The 16,144-nt window shown below is 33.9% G+C and overlaps 1 protein-coding gene across 6 annotated transcripts in view; it reads left to right on the top strand.

Moving 5' to 3' along the window:
* The window catches only part of Gsk3b (glycogen synthase kinase 3 beta), a 166,357-nt gene that overhangs the window by 122,854 nt on the left and 27,359 nt on the right, over nucleotides 1-16,144 (top strand). For 4 of the 6 annotated variants that reach the window (XM_010630018.2, XM_010630016.2, XM_010630017.1 and 1 more), the window contains exon 8: nucleotides 9,098-9,193. In XM_010630018.2, the coding sequence (XP_010628320.1) occupies nucleotides 9,098-9,193 (96 nt within the window). Of the gene's footprint in view, nucleotides 1-9,097; nucleotides 9,194-14,758; nucleotides 14,831-16,144 lie in introns of all 6 variants that reach the window. The other 2 variants (XM_033768033.1, XM_033768032.1) reach the window with 1 other exon arrangement.

Genomic DNA, 16,144 nt, shown 5'->3' with positions numbered 1-16,144 from the left:
CCTTGCACTTGGCAAGACAGGCGGCAGAACCACTGAGCTAGGCCCTGTATTATTATTTTAAATTTTCTGTGCTCATTACTAATCACTGTAGTCACTTTTAATAATTTTTTGGATAATGGACCACTCAAAACCTGTTAATAACAGTAGATGCTTTCCCCTAGGAAAATGAATAAATGCCAAAATTTACATAGTTTCCAGTGATTGTTGGCTCTAGAGCTCAGAAAGAAACTTACAATTTTTTATTAGTTCAAGAAATTATGGTTGCAATTGATACTAATTCTTTGCAGAAAGTACACATATTATGATGCCTATATTTTTAAAATAAATGAGTAAAGGAGATATTGAAATAATTATTGATGATAACTGCCTCACTCACTGCTTTTTTACATTAATAAAATGTTTTCCCTGACCAAAGAAACTCAGTAGAGAATAGAATGGAGTGGTTATCAGAGACATTGATCAAAGGATAGAAAGCTGCAGTTAGAAATAAATGATAAGTATTTAAAGTAGTGGATAGGTAAATTAACTTGATTTAATAATTCTATAATATATACATATATTATAACAATATAACCCTGTTTGTCAGTTTTACAAAATGAACTCATAATGGATTAAAGACCTAAGTGTAAGAGCCAAACTATAAGACTCTTAGAAGGAAAGAAATGTAATCTTTGTGGCCATCGGTTAGGCAGTAGTTTTTAGAGGTGATTGAAAAGCACAAATGACGACCAAAAAAAAAAAGATAAATTAGACTTCATCAACATTAAAGACTCTCACACTTCAAAATACTTGAGTATGCCACCAAATTTAAGGGCAGAGTTTTTATAAGTCTTGTGTTTGTCGTGTACTTGGTATCCAGGATATACAATGTATATAGGAAATTCTTACAATTCAACAATAAAAAGTCTACTCAACATCATTAGGCATCAGGGAAATGCACATTGATAATCATAATGAATACTACATCATACTAGGTTGTAAAAAATTATAGTAAAAGTTGGTGAGAATGTGGAGAAATTGGAATCCTCACACATTTACTGGTTAGACTGTAAAATGGTGCAGTTTGGCTCTTCCTGTCAACATTTAACATTGAGGTACCTACCATGAGTCCATCAGTTCAATTCATAGCTACACAGTCCACTGGATTGAAAACATGTCCACACAGAACTTGAGTATCGGGCTCATAGCAAAATTTATAGCCAAAAAATGGGAACAGTTGTCTGTCACATAATGAATGGATAAGAAAATGTCACACAAATGACATATTACATGATTTCATGATATAAAGTGTCCAGATAGGCAGAATTGTGGAGACAAAAAATAGGCTTGGTTGTCAGAACTAGGTGGAGTGGAAATGGGTTATGTGAACATGTTAGGAGGTGTGAATGTGTTCTAACATTAGATAGCAGTGATGGATGCACACCTCTGCAAATATACTAAAAACCACTGAATTGCAGACTTTGGTGAGACAGATTTCATCATATGAAGTGTATCTCAAAGCCATTATTTTTAAAAGATGATTGGGAGCATCTCCATATTGATAAGGTACTTTTGCTGTTTCCACCGTATTTAAGGAAGGCAATTAAGTGATCAAAATGTTTCAAGGAACCTAGAGGACTTCTCATTTGTACCTTTCCACCTCTCTCTGCCTGCCCTTAAAAAAAAAAAGAAGGGGAGAGAAGCACAACTTGAGTTAAGCAACAAATGGTCAGAGTAAGTGGAATAGAAAGAACATGGGCATGTATAAAGGGACCCTTTGCTAGTTCACTCTCCTTAAGATGATAAATACCCAAGTTCTTCAGCTGTACTCTTCACTGAATTCTTATGACTTGGATTGCTGCTGCCATGGAATTGTACTACTTGGCTTTTACGATTTGGAAAGTAACTCTTGAAAGGGAAACTGCATCACAAGAACAAGGTGGCTTATCTCAGAATTACTGTCAGATAGAGAAGAGGTAGGAATCTGATAAAATTGGTAATATTAAGAGCTTATTATTTTAGCTACTGTATGTTTGGAGTGGGGAAAGCTGCACTAGGGATGTAGCACAGTGGCAGAGCTCTTGCCTGAAATGTACAGGTCTCTGGCTTCAATGCCCAGCACCATCTCCCCCAATAAAGGAAAAAATGTACATTTTAGGGGAGTTCCAGAGGACATTTCACAAGAGTCCTCCAGAAGTAAAAAATGTATAATAGTAATTCCGTCCTCATTACAAGACTGGTACTTTGAAATAGAATATATGTTTTCTAATTTTCAAATTAATTTGAAAATTGTCAAGCTTGGGATGTAGGAAGCCAACTAATTGTTTTCCAAGTTGACTATATGGTTCTTTTATGCAGAAAAGAAAGAAAAATAATTATTAAACCATTCATACAATAGTTTTTGAGTGGTATTGTGTTATACAATTTTTTCACCTGTTTTAAATGCTTTTATTGAATTTAATGTATTAGCCTACCCTTATTGTCCCATTAGTTTTTCGAGGTGTGCACCACCTTAACTACATACATATATACATGTATTGATTTAGTGAACGATTGTTGCTAGATGCTTAGCCTAGAATATAATGGTGCCCTTGCCTTCAAGGAGTTCAAAGATAAATTAAAAGGAGGCAGAGGACACTTGAAAGCAGTAGAGGATATGAGTTTGTCAGGAAAGAGAAGTCTGGAGCTGTGAGCAGTGGCCAGATCACTACAGGAGGTTGGATACTACAGCAGGATTTTAAGCAGAGGAATTACATATTTCTAATATGATTTATTGAACTTCACACGTGGCTTTTTTTTCTTTTTATTGAGTTTATTGGTACAGTGCAGGTATACAATACAGTTACATTTATCATAGGGATCCTGTACCTTCACATGACAGGTCTTGGTTCTCATTTTTTCCCTTGTCCCTGCCCTCCCTTCACCCCTTCTCCCCCCTCCCCATTTACAAACACTTTATTTCCATTTTTTCATTTTCTCATATTTTTTTCTTTTCCCTTGTTCCCTTTCCCCTATCCTTCCCTCTTTCCCTACACCTTTAGCCCATTTCTTCCTATTTCACACTATTAATTATCCCATTAGGATCTTGTGTACCATTATAGTTTTTCCACACGTGGCTTTTAAGGACCTTCATTTGCAGCTCTATTGCTGAAGTTTGGCGACCCCTGGTGTTCAGCTATAGAAAAGCAATCCTATGAAAAACAATTTCAGAGCCTGAATTAGATGCTTCCTTGGGCTTTTTAAAATTTCTTTGAAGTAAATAATTATTAATTCAAAATTTAGACCTCAGTGTTTGGGTAAATTTTTAAGTAAGTGGAAAAATATTACAAGAAATATGGTGGAACCAGGTACAGTTGAGATGACTGATGGATAGCACCACCAAAAGACTATAGCAAAGCTGACTCTTTATACCTTTCTACCACCCATGCCCATGATGTTTTAGAATGGTGGAAAAAAGAAAAGGTATATTTTAGACAAACAGGAAAGTTGTGAACTCTTATAATAGACAGCTGAGAATGCATTCTCTTCTCATTGATGTGATGATTTTTAGCATTTCCCCTTTCTCTTTTTCTGTGTGAAATATCATACAGAAGAGTACATAAAACATTTCCAGTTTAGTTTCCTTAAGTGATGAAAGGAATTAGTTTTAAGGAAGTCAGAAATAATTTTCTTTTAAAAATGTATGTTCTCAAAGTTTTGAAAGAAAAAAGTCCCATATCTTAAAATTCAAGAGAAATGGAAGATGTGTGTGAAATGAGGTTCATGTCAAACATCTTTTTTTATCTTTAATTGTCCAATTTCAAAAATTCCTAATACATAATTCAGTTGGAGTAAATCAGGCAAAAATATGTTCTAAACCTTAAAAAATTTAATATAAAATCTGAAGGTATAGCCAGAAATTGAAACACTTGATCTGTCCAAATGATTTTTATTTGTGGTACAAGTTACAGATAAATGGTCATGCATTTGGAATTTTTGCTTTTCATAATATGCCACTTGCTTACTTTTTGGCCTTTAATATTCATCCATTTACTGTCCAATTCTTTTTCTGTATTATTATGCTGTTTTCCACCTCTAATGCATAGAATGTGCTTTTAACTCATTTGTTTCCTAGATTTCTTAAGTAAAATCAGCTTGTCTCTCCTTCTAGGACTTTTCCTGAATCCCTTCCTTACCTTAGTGCAGTGTAGCACTTTGACCTCACACAGTATTGTGCTTGTTTTTGCGCTAGTCTCTGCTGAGTATTCTTGATTCATGTGTAAATCTGTCTGTTCTAGAGTTTCTTGAGGATAGGAACTAAATACTTTGATTAGGTAAATGACTTTAGAGACTGAAAAAGTTTTTTAAACTATTTCTTGACTATGTTTTTGAAAGAATATGCAGATTATATATAAAACAGTTCTGATTTTAGTAGGCTTGACTCTGATATTAGTGCTAACCTAGTAGCAACTAAAGAGGATAAACGTTTGATATGTATTTAGTATAGTAAAGGTAATACAAATTACATAATGGTCTTTTTTTCCCCTTTAAATCAAGTTGATAGAGATGTCATTTAAATGTAATAAAATGTAGCTATTTTAAGTGTATAGTTTACTGAGCTTTAACAAACATACTTATCCTTATAACTACTACTATGGTAAAGATACAGAACATTTCTAGAAAAAACAATCTGAAAATTCATAGGAAACAGCAAAGGACCCTGAATAACCAAGGCAGTCTTGAACAAAAAGGAACAAAGCTGGAGGTATCACAATACCTGACCTCAAAACATATCCCAAAGCTGTGGTAATTCAAACAGCATGATGTGGCATCCAAATCAACACATAGACCAGTGTCTATAACAGAATGAAGAACCCATACATCTAAAATAAACAAATGAAATAAATATCTGAAATAAATCTGCACATCTACAATATACACAGTCTCCAAAAATATATAATGGAGAGAGGACAGTATCTTTAATACATTTTGCTGGAAAAACTAGATACCCATGTGCAAAAGAGAGAAATTAGACCCTTATCTCTTACCATGGGATAAAACCAACTCACCGTGGATCAAAGACCTAAATGTAAGACCTGCAACTGTGAAACTGCTAAAAGAAAACATGGGTAAAACACTTTTAAGACAATATAGAGAATGATTTTGGGAGATAAGTTTCCAAAAGTATGGGCAATGAAACCAAAAATAGATACATGGGATTATATCAACCTAGGAAGTTGCTGCACAGAAAAATAAATAATCAAAAGTGGAAACAAACTGCAGAATGGGAGAAAACTGCAAACTTCCCAACAAGGGATTAATATCCAAAGTAGCAACAGTAGTTTTGCAAGTTAAGCCCTGAAATTCAGAATAATTAAAATTACTTGTAATATGTCCATTTGTAAAACTTGCCTATTCACATTGAAAGTATTTCACATTCCAATCAAAATTTTACACATGAAAAAAAATCACTTAAGAGGCTGTCCTCCTAGTATGTTTATTAGTGATTTTGTGCTCACTAATGCAGATATAGCCAAGCATGTGCAGGTAAGGTATTTACAGTATGATTCTACAGCTTTGAAAGCCTGAAAAGTGACTTATCAAATTTGCTAGATCAGTTAAAATTTTTATAAGTTAATGAAGCATCTTACAGTAAGTTTTAGATGTGTTGTACTCTTTGATCTTGTTCAGCCAGTTACAACTACCTAACAAGACCCGGTCTCGAAAAGAAAACTGTATTTCATATTAGTCTTCTGTTACCTATGACTGGTTAATAACAGTTCAAGATATTTTTAATAAATTGGATTACTATCATGAGTAGATTTTGTTTAAATTAGGTGTGTTTTCAGGTTGTCAAAGTCTTTTTTGGTCTGGGGATTTAGCTCTGTGCCGCCACCTATGTGCCACTTCCTGCCTCACAAGTACAACGTCCTAAGTTCCATCTCTGGTACCAGAAATGAAGTTTTTTTGTTGTTTTGTTTTGTTTTTTGTACCAGGGATCAAACTTGGGTCTTTGAGCTTGGGAGGCAGACGGCAGAGCCACTGAGCCAAATCCCCTGCCCCAAAAAGTCTTTTTAAATATTATTTTAACTTCTGAAATTTTAATAAATCACAGTTCAAAAGAACTCAAGATTCTTTTTATTGTATAATCAATGAAGTTTAAGAGAAATTATTTTATGTTATGTTTTTAACTCCCTGTTTTTCTGCTCTTAGTACTGGGTGAACCCCAGTCATTTACTCATTTTTGGAGAGTCATTTACACAAACATTTGTATCTCTTATCTGCTACTAACAAACTAACTTTGAGGTTCGGTCAGCCTTAGGTTTCTTCAAGTGCAAAATGGGGTAATGTAGTATCTGTAAAACTTGAAATGAGGAAGAAAAATTATCGCACTGCTGTTACTGTGCCTTTACACACTATAAACTCAATTAATGACTCTTTACCTTCCTTTTTCTCTCTTATGTACTTTTTTGAAAGGAGAAGTTAAATTTGCTCTCTCCACTGAACTCATTTCAGGTGATTATGTTCAGCTTGTTCTCATGACTGGTGTTATATAGGTCAGAAAGGAGGTCTTCATGCCAACTTCCTTTGACTTCCCAGAAAAAGTTTGTAGACTTCTAGAGTAGAAGGTCTCCCATCTAGTTTTCATTTCCTTTTTCTTTTTTTTTTAAGTGATTTTCTAGGCCCACTTGTAACTCTTAAGAGTTGGAAACTTTCTTTCTTTCTTTCTTTTTTTTTTTGGTACTGAGGATTGAACTCGGGACCTTGCACTTGCGAGGTAAGCAGTGGAACTACTGAGCAAAATCCCTGGCCCAAGTTATATGCATTTTTTAATTGTTCCTCAGTGTCTTGTTTTAACTGGTTTATCATTAGATATCACTAATGAATAATTGCTTTTTCCTTGTCTGAAGAAGACTTTGATACTCTTTAGTGTTTGATTTGTAGGCGGTTCTTATATTTCTTCTACTTTGTAATATAAGTTGAATTCTCTGCTGGCCATCCTGAGGGAGAACTTCATCTTAATACTTTTTTAAATAATAAGGAAGAATTTTTAAATAATTCTAATTGAATGTTAAGAGAAAAATTAAACATGGAGCATACAAAAATAATAGGATGTCTATGCTAGGCCATTTTACATTTTCACCAGCAGCACTGAGAGTTGTTCTACACTGGTTCGGTTATTCTGTGTCTTGGCTGAGGCATGGTATGCAAAATCCTTTAATTTTAGCCTTGCTATTTGATATGTAGTGATATCCTGTAGACTTAACTAAGGTTTCCATGATAATTTAAAGGTGTTGAAAAGCTCTATGTGTGTGTATTTACTGTCTTTATGTTGTCTTTGGTGAAGTGTCTATATCTTTTTTAATTGGTTATTATCTTTATTTTTGGTTGACACATTGTAGTTACTCATTATGGGACACCCTGTAACATTTTGATACAAGTATGCATGAGTAATAAGCATGGCTATTGGCACTACTGGAGACATCATTTCTTCCTGTTGAATATATTCAGTATCTTTTCTGCTAGTTATTTTGAAATACTTGTCAACCATATTTAATCCTACTGCAACACAGAACTTTAGATGCTCTTCTTGCCAGCTGCACCCCTATACCCATATACCATCTCTCTCCATCCCTCCTAATCTGCATACCCTTGCCAGGGTCTGATAATCACTGTTGTGTTCCCTGTTTTTTCGAGATCGGTGTTTTCATTTCCACATGTAAGTGAAAAGGTGCTGTACATACCTTTCTATGCCTAACTTATTTTACTTAACATAGTGTCCTCTAGGACTGTCTGTATTGCTGTAATTGACAGAATTTTATTCTTTTTATGGCTAAATAATACTCCATTGTGTATATTTACCACATTTTAAAATCTGTGTGTCTGTCAGTGGGCATCTAGGTTGAGTCCATATCTTGGCTAGTGTGAACAGTGCCTCAATGAAACTGTCAGTGCAAATGTCCCTTCTGAATTATAAGAGTCTATGTATTTGCAGAATATGCTTTCAAACCTCAGGTGTAATTTGTCTTTCTTGGCATTTTCTCGAGTATCTTTTTAAGAACAACTATTTAAGATTTTTTATGAAGTTCTTGGAGGTTTAATGGAGTCTAGAGAATTAGAACCAACAAAAATTATAGACATTCTCACCCTGCCCAGAATGGTTATAGAATTATCCTGGATATTCACTGGTTGCCACTGCAAGTTAAGTACTTGTGATTGCATTACTGTCCATCTTTGCAGTGTCCTTTAATTATAAATAGTGTAATATGTCATTAAACTTGTTTTATACTAGGTCATAGGGTTTCTTCAAAGTGCTCATTTTTAGTATTTAAGGTTCCTTCCGGACACCTGTTTTATACCACCTTTGTCCAGTGCCTAGTATAGTAATGTTTTTGCCTTCTATAGTTGTACTTTTTTAAGTACACAAATAGGTGGTTCCATTGTAGCAGGAAATCTTTTGTTCTTTGTATCCTCCGTAAGTCACAGTATTGTTCCTGATACACAGGGGACACTCACTGTGACTGAATGGGATTAATGACAATAGTACTTGAGTAAGGTTCTCCTAGTTAACATATTGATAATATAATTTTCGGCTATACCTTACTAAGTGAATAAAAGATACTCTCATTTCATATGTGATCATTGTAAATCGAGTACATTTTTCTAGATAAAACCAAGATACATGATTTTTCTTTCAATTTTTATTGTGTTTCATTTGTTGGGGATCAAGCCTAGGACCTCATGCATTTTTTTTAACCTGTTTTAAACTAGCACACACACTATGATCACAGCAATGTGAAGTCAGCTTGAGTATAGCTTTTGCAGCTATACAATCACTTTTAGATCCACTGGGAAAAGGGAACTCTAGAGGGTTACTTGAGTCTTTTTACTGATTTTTTTTTTTTTTTTATGAACCAGACTTAACATTATTATCATCATTAAAGTCTGCCTAGGGCATATGGTGTAGAATCTGTAGTCAGTTATGGTTTTAAAGTATACCACAAAGTGCACTATTTGCTGTTGTATGTTTTTACTTTGCAGTTTTTTTTCTGTGAAACTAGTGCATTAAAATGTAAAGACTATATATGTAAATGTGTTGGATAAAGATGGCATTATGTAATTTTTTTTCTTTGTCTAGGTCCTTGGAACACCAACAAGGGAGCAAATTAGAGAAATGAACCCAAACTACACAGAATTCAAATTCCCTCAAATTAAGGCACATCCTTGGACAAAAGTGAGTGAAAATTTCTTTTTTTTAAGAAAGCACAAACTTGGGTTTCTCCGTGTTCTTAGACTATTTGGAGACCATAATAAGTGCCCGGATATAAATGTCTAGCAGTTCTTCACACAAAGAGAGTTGAATAGTTGTACTTCCATGCTGCATTAATTGTATATAGTTTTGTTCCTATTGAATTCCTGTGGAGTTTCGAGCCTGGGCCTTCATTTGCTTGCATGGTAAGGTACCAGTATCATTAAAATACTGGGGCACAGGATCTTATATATAAACTTTGACAACTTAAAATTCATATGTTTATTTACATAAAGGTGCATTATTCGTTATCCATATTCTTTTATGTATATTTTTTCTTCCCCTGCTTACTTTCTTATTGATATTTTGGGAGCATTATTGAAAAGCAAATAGAATCTTTCTGGGAGTATATATGGAAAGCATTTCTAGGGTATCACCAGCCCTTATCGTTAGAGGGAACCAGTTCTAAAAAGTACAATTATGAATTTATAAAAAGATGGTTTTTGTTTTGGTACTTAATCAAAATATTTTTAAGAAATATTTTATTTAAAAGTTTTCAACTCAGTTTGACCTGTCAATTTTGTGATTGAGTGTGCAGAGAAAACAGGTTATCCAAGATGACATAGGTGGCTTGTGACAATGACAGGATTAAATTTCTCAGTATATGTGCACATATGTTTAGTACTGACTCTCTGAAGCTTCCAGTCATGTGCCAAACACTGTTTATTGTCTTCTTATATATTTTTTGGGGGTTAGAATGGTCAACTTTCTACTGACATGATTTAGGCAGAGATATTCTGTATTTTAAATGACCACATAACTTTTTTCTGGGAATCAAGAAATTAATTTAATTGTTTCAGATAATTTATAATAACCAATGAAATAACTTAGGGCTATAGATGAAGTAATTGACCCTTCTTAGAATCAAAGTGTGCCTGCCCGCACTCAACTGTTAACTTTCGTTGAAGTTCTTACTTTCTCATTATATCTCTTCATAAAATCTCATTACTAATTATTATTTCCTTTTGAAACAAAAACTTCAGTAGTATTTTAATGCCAGAATTACAGGACTTCACTGACCAAGATACCAACGTGTTCTTCCCTTTCTTTTAGAAATTTCTGATAAATATTAAATGATCTTCAATAAAAATATTGTTGGATTTTTGTACTTAAGATTTATTTTGAATCTGAGTCAGGAGATATTTAGGGGCTCTCACTTGGCTCTAACCCAGAAAATCCCAGGTAGCTTATTTTGGATTTAATTTGAATCCATTAAAGTTATTACAAGTTAAAAGTGTTAAAATAAGTGATTTATAGTATACTATGATTTCAGCCAGATTAAGAAGAAAGTAACAGAACTCTGTGCAATGAGTAAATAAGGAAATATGCCAAAGTGCTTAGATTTTAGTAAGAGGAGTATGATTTATTTTCTGTTTTACCTATCAATATTTCCATTGTTTCTTTAATATTTTTATGAAGCAAAAAGACAAGAAAAGCTCTGTCTCTCTTTTTTTTTTTTTTGGTATAATCAAAGTATTCAGCAGATTATATCCTCCATATATGTATGTATGGAAGATGCTAAGGTCATGAAATCCTGTTTAACAAACCCTGTCCTCATTTTTAAAAAAAAAATCAACATTAGTGTATGTCATAGCTGGCATTTTTCCTTTGGATTACCTCTTGACATTGGAAGTATTAGCCAGAGTAGAATGTGAGAAATGATTGATTAAAATTCAGCTAGCGGAACAGCTATGATGAATTTGTATGCTTTAAATTTTCCTTTCACTTTCTTGGATTCCTGATGTTTCTGTAATATTCTAATATTATTCAAACTTGAATAATTTATATAAAGCCCCTCTACTTATATTTCACTCCTGTACCATGTGTAGAATAATGATTTTGTTCTACCTTTTCTGTTAGAATTACTGTGAACATTTCATTCATATACAAGTGTCCTTTAACATAATTTGGTTTTCATTTCATTCGTGTTAATTTCTCGGTACACATATTCAGGTGGTGCACATAAATTCCATGATCAAAATATGGTTTTGTTAATTTTTTTAAAATAGATTATTATGAAATGCAAAATAGAAGATTGCTAGAGGTGGTTCAATTCCCTTTCTCTCCCTTCCCCCATTATGATGGTGGACAGCAACTTGAAAAATGCTGTCTTATGCTGGGCAGCCAGTAGAATAATTTAAAAATACAGCATAATCAGGAAAGGCTAGATCATCTTGCCATTAGCATCTGGTAAGTAGGAGTCAAAATCAAGAATGAATCCCCCCACTTTTTTCTCGGTGTCTTCCATTTAGAACCCACTTCAGTTCCATTTCCCAAAGCTGTGGTATGTGAATGTGAACTCTGGTCTCCTCAGCCACCATGTAGTGCAGCTAGATCCCTGGGATTGGTAGCTTCTCAAAAAAGCAGTCAGAAATAAAGATTAAGGGAAAAAATATCTTCTGTGAAAATACATAACAAGGTGAAGTGATAACAGATATGTGGGAAAGATAGAGGAAAAACAAAAACATTGAGATGGTCCCAGAGTGATGTATGGCAGGAATCCATTAAGTTGCCCTTGACTACTCCATAATAGCTGGTGCGACCTAATTCAGTAATAGTGGCTTGAAGTAGGGAGAGAAGTAGGTGCTCATGGTTTTAAGCAGGGATTATTATGGGATGTGGGAGAACATAGGCCCTCTACATTGATGTATGTAGTACATTTCAAAGAAGGAAACCAGATTGAAAATAAAAGGAAGTGAGGTAAAAGTAGATTGAGAATTAAGTAGAGCCAGAGGTGAAGAAACTTAAATTCTGCAGTTAGAATGTGAAGGCTGAGACGGGTATTTAGCTCAGTGGTTCAGTGGCCTGCCTTGCAAGGACCCGAGTTCGATCCCCGGTACCAAAAAAAAAAAGAATGTGAAGGCTAGGTTGGGTGACAAGACTGTAAGAAATGAACTGAGGGACTACACACTGTTGCTGTTAATGTTTATGCCTCAGCTTTTTTCTTTTGTAAGGTAGTGATTATCTCCTACATCTTTTCTTCTGGTTCTTTTGAAAATGCAGATATGCTTATAAAGGATTATTTTATTTTAGCTCTAAGAAAATGTGAAAGTTCTACATCAACATAATCTTCTGATTTGTCCTCTTCTTCTTCTCCCCCCACCCTTTTTCCTTCTTCCTTTTTTCTTTTTTCTTTTTTTCTTGTCTCCATAGCCCTAACTATAGTTTAGGACATTGTCATGTAATCGAATTGTCAAAGAGTCTACCACCTCCTAATTTTATCTCTTCAGTTTCATATCATTTCAGTCCATTGCTATCAAAGTTAGCTTTTTAAAAATGTGTATGGGAGCTGGGTGTAATGACACTTGCATGTAATCTCAGTCCTTGGGAGGCTAAGGTGGGAGGATTGAGTTCAAGACCATCCTGGATTGTGAGCGAGAGCCTGTCTCAGAAAAACAAATAAAAGCATATGTGATAATGTCATTTCTGTTTTAAATTATTCTTTGAATCCTCATAGTCTTTAGGAAAATGTGGCATAAAATACATAAAATGACAAGACAGGTTCTATGTCCTGATTCATAATGTTCTCATTTCAGTGTAATTCATTACTCTCAAAAGTACTCCAGTTTGGATGACAGATTATTCAGTCACTCTGTTCTTGATCTTTTCTACCTTTCCTTTACAGAAACATGTTTTAATTCTTGCCTTCTTGCTAGCCTTCCCTAGGGTATTTCATTGCTTGAAACTAGTCATTTTCCCAAGGCCTCCAGCTTTCTTCCTCTTTAAAGGCGTATTATTAGAAAATTAATTTTAAAGTTTATATTTAGCTAGATTAGGAATTTTTAATAAGGTTATTATGTAGTAGTACGGGGTTTTTGGTTTTCCTTGTTTTGAGTACCTAATCTTGCTATCTTTTTGTTTAAATTTCAGTGAGACAAATATTCCCACTTTATCCTTTTAATAAATAACCCTGTAAGATCAGTTAAGTAACACAGATGTCTGCATATTTTCTCTCAGTATCAGAGGTCTTAAGTGATACGACTGGTGTTTTAGGAGGAAATAGATTAGAATCCCAAGGGCCCTGATCTCCAGTCATTGTAGGGCTACTTAGTATGTTAGCCATATATGAGAGTATTGTTCAGTGGTTAGCTTATATTAAAAGACATTGCAGTCATGTGGAATTTTCTGATGTAATCCAACTTTTTCCTAAGTGACCTTGGGAAGCCATATTTATTTCTATCTCTTGCCATTTTGTTCTCCATCCTACTTAGAATTCTCTTCTTTCTCTTTTCTGTTCACCAAGCCTTACTCTTTCTGAAGATCTCAAGGTCTCACTTATCCCGTGGATTTTTTTTTTTTTTAATTTGATACCAGGGATCAAACTGAAGACCTGTGCTTGCTAGGCAGGCGCTGTGCTGTTGAGCTAAATCCCAGCCCTATCCATGAAATATTTTCTTATTCTCCAAGTTTTTCATGATCACTGCGTTCCCATTATATAACTGTTGTATTATCTACTAAGTTACACTATTTATATTACAGCAGTTCCTAATTTCTCTTTTTACAATGATAATATAGGTATGAATTACTTTAAAATATTTGCTAAGTTTTAGGTCTGTAGTTTATGGTTCTTAGAAAGCATTATCCACAAAAATTAATCCTGCATACTTAATTTCTTAGAATACTATTGACATGCTTTAATGTGAATGAATACTAATATTCCCAACTGGCTAACAGAGTGAGCAAAAAATTGATTTGTGAGGTCTGTTTTAACTATCAAAGTAATCGCTTTAGACTTATTTTAACATTTTCTTCATACTCTTCCATGTTTTTCCCCTGACCCTTTAAATACAAGATTTTTCAGAATTTGTGCATTTATCTGTTTAACTGTTTTTCATTACATTACCAAAAATGCCTACAGAGAATCCTGGAAAGCACAAAATCAAGATTGCTGTTCAACTTTTCTTGCGTATCTCCTGTATCTAAATTTTTTGGTTTCTCTCTTTTGCTCATTTCATTTGCATAGATTCCGAAAACATAAAACCATGTTTCAGATTTCTTTGGGCTCCTAAGATTGCCCTGTAACCTATTTTGTTGTATTGTTTATGGTAAACCATGTTTTATATAATTATTCAACTTCCTCTGACCTGGACAGTGATCCATTATCATTCATTTCCTGGATACATATAATATGTCCTCTACTGAAATTTCTACCTGCATCTTTATTAGTGCTAGAGTAATTACTTCCTCCCCTTTTGTAATATCCATTTTCCTATGTGCATGGACTTTCTCTAAAGATTGTTTATTGGGGACAGAGATGGGATTAAGGATAGACTGAAAAAGAACACAAAAATCTAATTTATCATTTGTTCTTTAAATCTTGTGTGTTCTGTGTAATCATTACTGTGCTAGGTATCATAAGGTATACAAAAGTAAAATACATAGTTCTTGTCCTTGAAGAGCTCAGTCAATGCAAGTATTGAATAATGTAAAGTATTATATAACTGTATGCTTGATAACATAATAGTTCAAAGGTTTTCCACATTCTTGTAGGAGTTACAAAGTGGATCTTTAGTGAAGATGTTGGAGGGGAAAAAGGAAGTCTCCTTAAAGATGGCAGAGGAGGTAGGCTGTTGAAAAGAGAATTAGGATTTAAAAAGATACAGAAAAAGGTTAGGAATTATAGTCTAGTTAAATATTGCTTAAGTAGGAAGATGTGGATGAAAGAAAATACTGTATTCATGTATTCTTGGGAAAGCCATCCTAACTCCAGTAACTTATTTTGTTAACAATAAGATTAAATTTGTTAAGTGGAAATTTGGTAAATCCCATGTAATATGTAGGCCTGTAGTACTATTCCATCAGTGAATGATTTAGGAGAAAGTGCATTGCATAGTTAAATACTGATGTCTACATATAATTTTCTTATGTGTAGTAGAATTCAGAAAACTCAACTAGCTTTTGAATTAGTGCAACTGAAATTCATGGAATACTCTGTCATGGCTAAAGAAAATACAGTATACTTTGTGATTCTTATTCTTGACTTTCCTTACCTAAAGGTGGAACTACTATCATCAGAAGTTAGAAAAATATATCTCTTGAATAGGCTTGCAGTATATTCAGTTTGCATACCCACCTCATTAGAAGCTAACTTCAAACATACCTGCGTGGCTTGTGTACTCTCTGAAAGTCAGTTTTCAGTAGCTGCTGGATATCCTTTTTTGATAATATTAAAATGAATTGTTACCTCATGTCACTGCATCATTAGATCAATGTAAAACATTTCCAAAATGTTTTTAAAATAGCATAGACCAGTTAATTATTGACTTATATATAAGCACTTTGAAATACTTGATTTCTTTTCTTACTGAAAGTTCAGCTATTCAACAGGTCCATGACACTGTATCATTTTAGATGATTATTAGGTTACCTGAGAGCCAACTTTGTATTGTACTTTAGGAATATTGATGGTTTATTCATTTTATAAACTGGGTGCTTATATTTTGTTTATGACCAGAAAGCAGTGTCACTGTTGTAAATTTATTATGAAACTAGTAAAGAGTAGCTGTTTGGAACCATTACAACACTTACTCTGTGTTCCTTAAATTCATTACCACTGTCTTTAGCTATAAAATGTTACCATTTTTACATTGCTCTGATGTGGCTGCGTAATACAGCACAGTTGGCTAAAGTTTGAGAAGCAGCTTAACTATGGGCTTGATGTGAGATTTTTTTTTTTATACACAACCATTTTTAAAGGGCTGAGATTCAGTCTTAAAAGTTCCAATTTGAACTTTGATGGCCATAGTCTGTTTTAGGACATATAGAAAGAAAATAAGCAGTGTCGTTTTTTGGGTCATCCAAATGCAAATGTATTTTGAATAATTGTTTAAGGATTTGTTTGCATTTGTTCAATACCATAGACTTTGGTTGGAGATA

The sequence above is a fragment of the Fukomys damarensis genome, unplaced genomic scaffold (assembly GCF_012274545.1).
Source record: "Fukomys damarensis isolate Sample0158 unplaced genomic scaffold, DMR_v1.0_HiC HiC_scaffold_24, whole genome shotgun sequence".
NCBI classification, from domain to species: Eukaryota; Metazoa; Chordata; class Mammalia; order Rodentia; family Bathyergidae; genus Fukomys; species Fukomys damarensis.
This window is presented reverse-complemented; position numbering and strand designations above follow the sequence as displayed.